Raw genomic sequence first — 5,046 nt, forward strand, 5'->3', positions numbered from 1 at the left:
AGTTTTTAGTGGATCTTTTATTATTTTTTTTAAAGTGGATTCTTCTTGAGTAAATGCAAAGTTAATAAATTCGTTGTTTATATGTTTTCCATGACGACATTACCCTTTTTCTTTTTCTACTCCAGTCTGCACCAAGTCAACCGCCCCGATTAAGTGGAGATACCACATCCATACTGTGACTCAGGAAGTATTATTGTTCAGCGAGAAAATACTCTAATTGCTGAGGTTTCTTTCTCCTTTACCATCTCTGAAATTCAAGAGTCAGAGAACGATCCCCGCAAAGAGATAGAGACATGGCCTCCACTCGTGTTGACTCCGTCTTGCATAATCTGGAGTTGCTCCAGAGCATCCTCGAAAAGCGTGATCCGTTTGAAACTGGATTTTCCAACCTCCGTGAAGATTTTGAGGCCCTCAAGCTGAATCTGCTGTTCCTGAAACCAGTTCTTCTGTGTGCAAGAAACTGGAGCAACGACCAATTGAAGGTAAGGCTTCGAGCTTTCTTGTCTAAGATTGAAGCTACTGTAAACAGACCTGGGATGGATATAAACTCCCTCTATCTTAGGTCAAAAAGTGCATTCAATTTGAAAGGCGTGGTCACAGCTTTGAAACCCGTCGTCTCTAATTTGCTGGGAAAAATCAAGTCCTTTAAGCAAGATGTCATCGACATATACAAAACCTTGTCGAGCTGCAGCTCATCAGAGTCCGGCTACTGCTTAAGAGACTATGAACTCTTGGACTTCATAGACTCCGTTCTACAGAACATGATCGATCTTCTCAGCCGTCGGTATTTTGAGTCCGTGGAAGATTACAACAGTGCTTTGCATGCACATATTGAGGCCCTCGAAGACAAGCTTACATTCTTGAAAAATTTCATTGGCTTTGCCAAATTTCTGGGTGTTGAAGAACGTGAATTGGGAGATCTGTTGGGTCACGTTCAAGTTGTGACTCTAAATGCTGCACGCCTCTCTTACATGTGTTTGTTTTACAAGGAAGATCAAGAGATGCAGGATCCCAAGATGTGCTCCATAATCAGTGAACTACTGGAGAAGATTAACCCCGTTGACCTCCAAGTTTATGTGACATATGTCAGAGTCCTTAAAGCTCCGAAATCCCCAGAATCATTGCTTACCACGGAGACAGGTATGCAAAAATTGCAGGATTTTAATGATTCTCTCATAAGTAGTCTTTGGGAGCTACTAGGGTCCAGTACCAGCTTCACGGTTTCTGTGAAAGATGAAATGAAGATACTCTATGAGGGACTGAGATTCTTGAGAAGCATTCTAAATAAGCCGCAGGAGAATATGAATGAGCTAAATGATAAAATTGTACCTGTTATTCGTGAGGCAGGAATTGTAATTTTCTCGCTCTTTCTGAATGAAGTGAAAGAAGTGGATGTTGACTCCTCAGTGGTCGGAGAATCTGCTGATTCTTGTGCAATGTTGGTCAATACGAACAACAGTGTTAAGCTCATTCTGGATCAGCTAAGGGTTTCAAGCATCTCAGGAAGTCTTCCTTCCGATCATAGCTTCAGAGGACAAGAAGTTCGCAAGACTACCGGTTTCAAGCCATCAAGAGGTAGAGTACCAATGACTCTTTTAGATGAATTTGTAGTTGGTTTCGAGGATGAGGCAAAAAAAGTGATTCACCGACTCATATGGGTATCGCCACAGTTCGAAGTTATTCCCATAGTGGGAATGCCTGGACTTGGCAAGACCACTTTAGCCAAAAAAGTTTACAATAGTCCCTCAGTTCGGGCTCGCTTCCATATTCTTTGTTGGTGCACTGTTTCTCAAGAATATAACATGAAGAATTTGTTAGTTCAGATTTTATCCTGTGTGTATGGGGGGGTGAATGAACTCAAAGTTCTAAATGAAGATGATTTGGCGGAAAAACTCCGTCAAACGTTATTCAAGAATAAATATCTCGTTGTTTTAGATGATGTCTGGGACATTGGGGTGTGGTATGGCTTGCGTCATTCATTCCCTCAAAATAGGAACGGAAGTCGAGTCCTAATTACAAGTCGAGACTCTAACGTGGCTTCAGAGGTACAATGTGGTGCGGAACCTCACAATCTTCGCGTGCTTACCGAAGAAGAGAGTTGGACATTATTGCAGCGGAAGGTGTTTGGAGATGCAGGTTGCCCTCAAGAACTACATATGCTTGGGAAGGAAATAGCAACAAATTGCAAGGGATTGCCTCTTACCATTGTCATCATAGCTGGAATTTTGTCAACTATAGAGGATGATGCTTGGAGTGAAGTTGCAGATAGTTTAACTTCAACCATTGTGTATGCTACAGACCAGTGCAAGAGTACATTGGAGCTGAGTTACAGGCACTTACCGAACTATTTGAAACGATGCCTTCTGTACTTCGGAGCATTTCGAGAAGATCAAGAAATTGAAACTGCGAAGTTGATGAGGCTATGGATTGCCGAAGGCTTTGTATCTGCTGAAGTTGAAACTGTGCCGGATACAGAGCCAAAGAGAATGGCGGATTTAGCAGAAGAATACATGATGGATCTTATTGGCAGAAACCTAGTCATGGTTGCCAAACAAGGACATACTGGTGGAGTCAAAACTTGTCGCATTCATGATCTATTACACGAGTTTTGTAAGGACAGAGCCAAACAAGAAAATTTCCTACAGGTGTTGCGTGGCTATGGTGAACTTTCCACTTTTAATGAGCGCCCCTACCTCGAGAGGTTGTCCATTTGGTCCAAGGCAGAGCATTTTAAGAAGTCAAGGCTATTCTGTCCACAAATATGCAGTCTACTATTGTTTAGTCAGATTGAAGAGTCTGATTCATTCATGGCTGATATGTCATTTGTCTTTTGCATCTACAAAAGACTTCGAGTGTTGGATTTGGAGCAAATTTTTCTGCCGCATAAGGTTTTTCCTAGAGAGGTAGAAGCTCTCGTTGAGCTGAGATACTTGGGTGTTCAGGGTGCAATGAGTTCCATTCCCTCCACAATTGACAAGCTCTCCAACTTAGAAACTTTTGTTGTGATTACTGAATCTGGTACTGTTTCATTGCCAGATACCATATGGAACATGACCAAGTTGAGGCATCTACATGTGGTGGGCTGGAACGTTACTTGTTCTTTGCCGAGTGAAAATCTTGAAAACACCTCCGACCTCTGGAGTTTAGACACTTTTTCCACCTTGATTGTGTCTTTAGACGACAGAGCGGAAAATGTAATTAGAAAGATTCCAAATGTCCGCCAACTGAAAATCCAACTCTCGGCAGCAGAGTGCTCTACGGGATTCTGTAACTTAAGTCACATCGCAAATCTAGAAGCACTCGAAGTGTCGGCGGAGTCATTGCCATCGAATCCTGTTGAGTTTTCTTTCCCTCTACAGTTAACAGAGTTGGTCCTTGGAGGATTGCATCTGCCCTGGAGTAAAATTTCAGTGATTGAGGAACTACCCGACCTTGAGGTCCTTATATTACTCGGCGAGTCATTTGTCGGAGAAAGATGGGAGCTGACCCCAGGAGGGTTCCCTAAACTCGAGTGCTTGAGTTTGGAAAACTTGGATGTTGTCGAATGGGAGGCCGCAACAGGCGGTGATGATGTTTTCCCGTATCTTCGGAAGTTAAGGTTGAGTGGGGTTTTGGAATTGAAAGAGGTCCCTTCCTGTTTAGGGCAGAGTGCATCTCTTGAGGAGATTGAAGTGCGCGACTGTAATGACTCTCTTAAGGCGTCGGTACGCAGAATTGGGGAAGAGCAGAAGTCCAATGGATATACGGATCTGAAGATCATTATCGACTAGCCAGAAATCTTTAGGGCAGATTCCATGTCAAATGTTGAGAGGTAAACTCCACCCTTTTAATTTTGTCAGCTGCGCTACTAATTGTCACATTGGTTGGAGTAAGGGACGAAAAATTGGGCCTCGTTTATATTGAGAAATTTGATAAAATATTTGAAATTAAACCAAAATCGCACTAACAGTTTGAATTACTCAAAAAATTGGGTCTGAAAGTGCTATTGCTTTATGTGTGAATAGCATAAATGGTCACATCACATACAATCCTTTAAAACTGAGAAATTTTGCAATTCATTTTAGGTACTGTACCAATGAGATTAAATTTGCTGTTATTACCCCTTGAATACTTTCCGGAAATGTAGATTCGTAGGTACAGTATGCAAAAGGGACTGTAGTATTTTTTTCCTTAAATTATCTTTTCAGTTTTGCTGATTGTTATCTAGCAGAATAATGATATGTAGCATTTTAGATCATCTTTTCATGCTTCACTTTGCAAATTTATACTGCTCGATGTAGGGCCAGTTGAAGTTGTGAAAATTCTTTTGACTATAGGTTTATGTGCTTGAATAAGAGGTAGCTAATGCTTGTTTTTTTTTTTTTTAAATCAAATTGTATGATTTTACAAAATGGATGGTATAACTTTTGTGACAACACCTTAAATTTGGGACAAAATTGGAGGGAGGCTAAATCTTGGCGCTCAATGTGTTGTCCAAGATTGGCTTCTTTTTTATTTTTATTATTATTATTATTATTTTGGACATTGACGTGAGAAATTCATGAATAAACAACTAATTGTTGCTCTTTCTTTCTTTTTTTTCATGTCAACAGGGTTGCTATTGTCTGTGGTTCCTTGGTGGTTCCCATTATAATTGCTCATATGTGCGGCTTTCTCTATTTTAAAACAAAAAAGTAAAAAAAAAATAAAAAAAAAGAGAAAAAAAAAAAGAATGAAAAAAAGGGTTTGCTGTTGCTGTGGAAGAAGAAAGCAGTTGATGGTTCAAAAGTAGACCTCACGACCAAATATTTTGCCGTTGCTGTGGAAGAGAAGAAATCAGTTGAAGAAGCAAAACTTTTGCCTGTGTTTTTGTGTGCCTTTTTGTTTCGAACTCTGTATGAATTTTGGGGAATTTGGAGGGTTATGAGCTCCACTGTTTATTATTCAACAAAAAAGTTCCACAAAAAGAAAAAAAAAAATTTGTGTTCGACTTTGAAACACTTCATTTGATGCAATAAGTGTTTGGTTTTTGTACTGTACATGTGAACTAATTTACCTCTTATATTT

General features: G+C 40.2%; 1 protein-coding gene across 1 annotated transcript in view; it reads left to right on the forward strand.

The window, feature by feature from the left end:
* Positions 1 to 293: 293 nt before the first annotated feature.
* Positions 294 to 5,046, forward strand: part of LOC113758215 (late blight resistance protein R1-A-like) — a 16,047-nt gene continuing 11,294 nt past the window's right edge. Inside the window, exon 1 of the mRNA XM_027301167.1 lies at positions 294 to 3,681. Coding sequence (XP_027156968.1) covers positions 294 to 3,681 — 3,388 coding nt within the window. The remainder of the gene's footprint in view (positions 3,682 to 5,046) is intronic.

Source organism: Coffea eugenioides, chromosome 2 (genome assembly GCF_003713205.1).
Source record: "Coffea eugenioides isolate CCC68of chromosome 2, Ceug_1.0, whole genome shotgun sequence".
NCBI classification, from domain to species: Eukaryota; Viridiplantae; Streptophyta; class Magnoliopsida; order Gentianales; family Rubiaceae; genus Coffea; species Coffea eugenioides.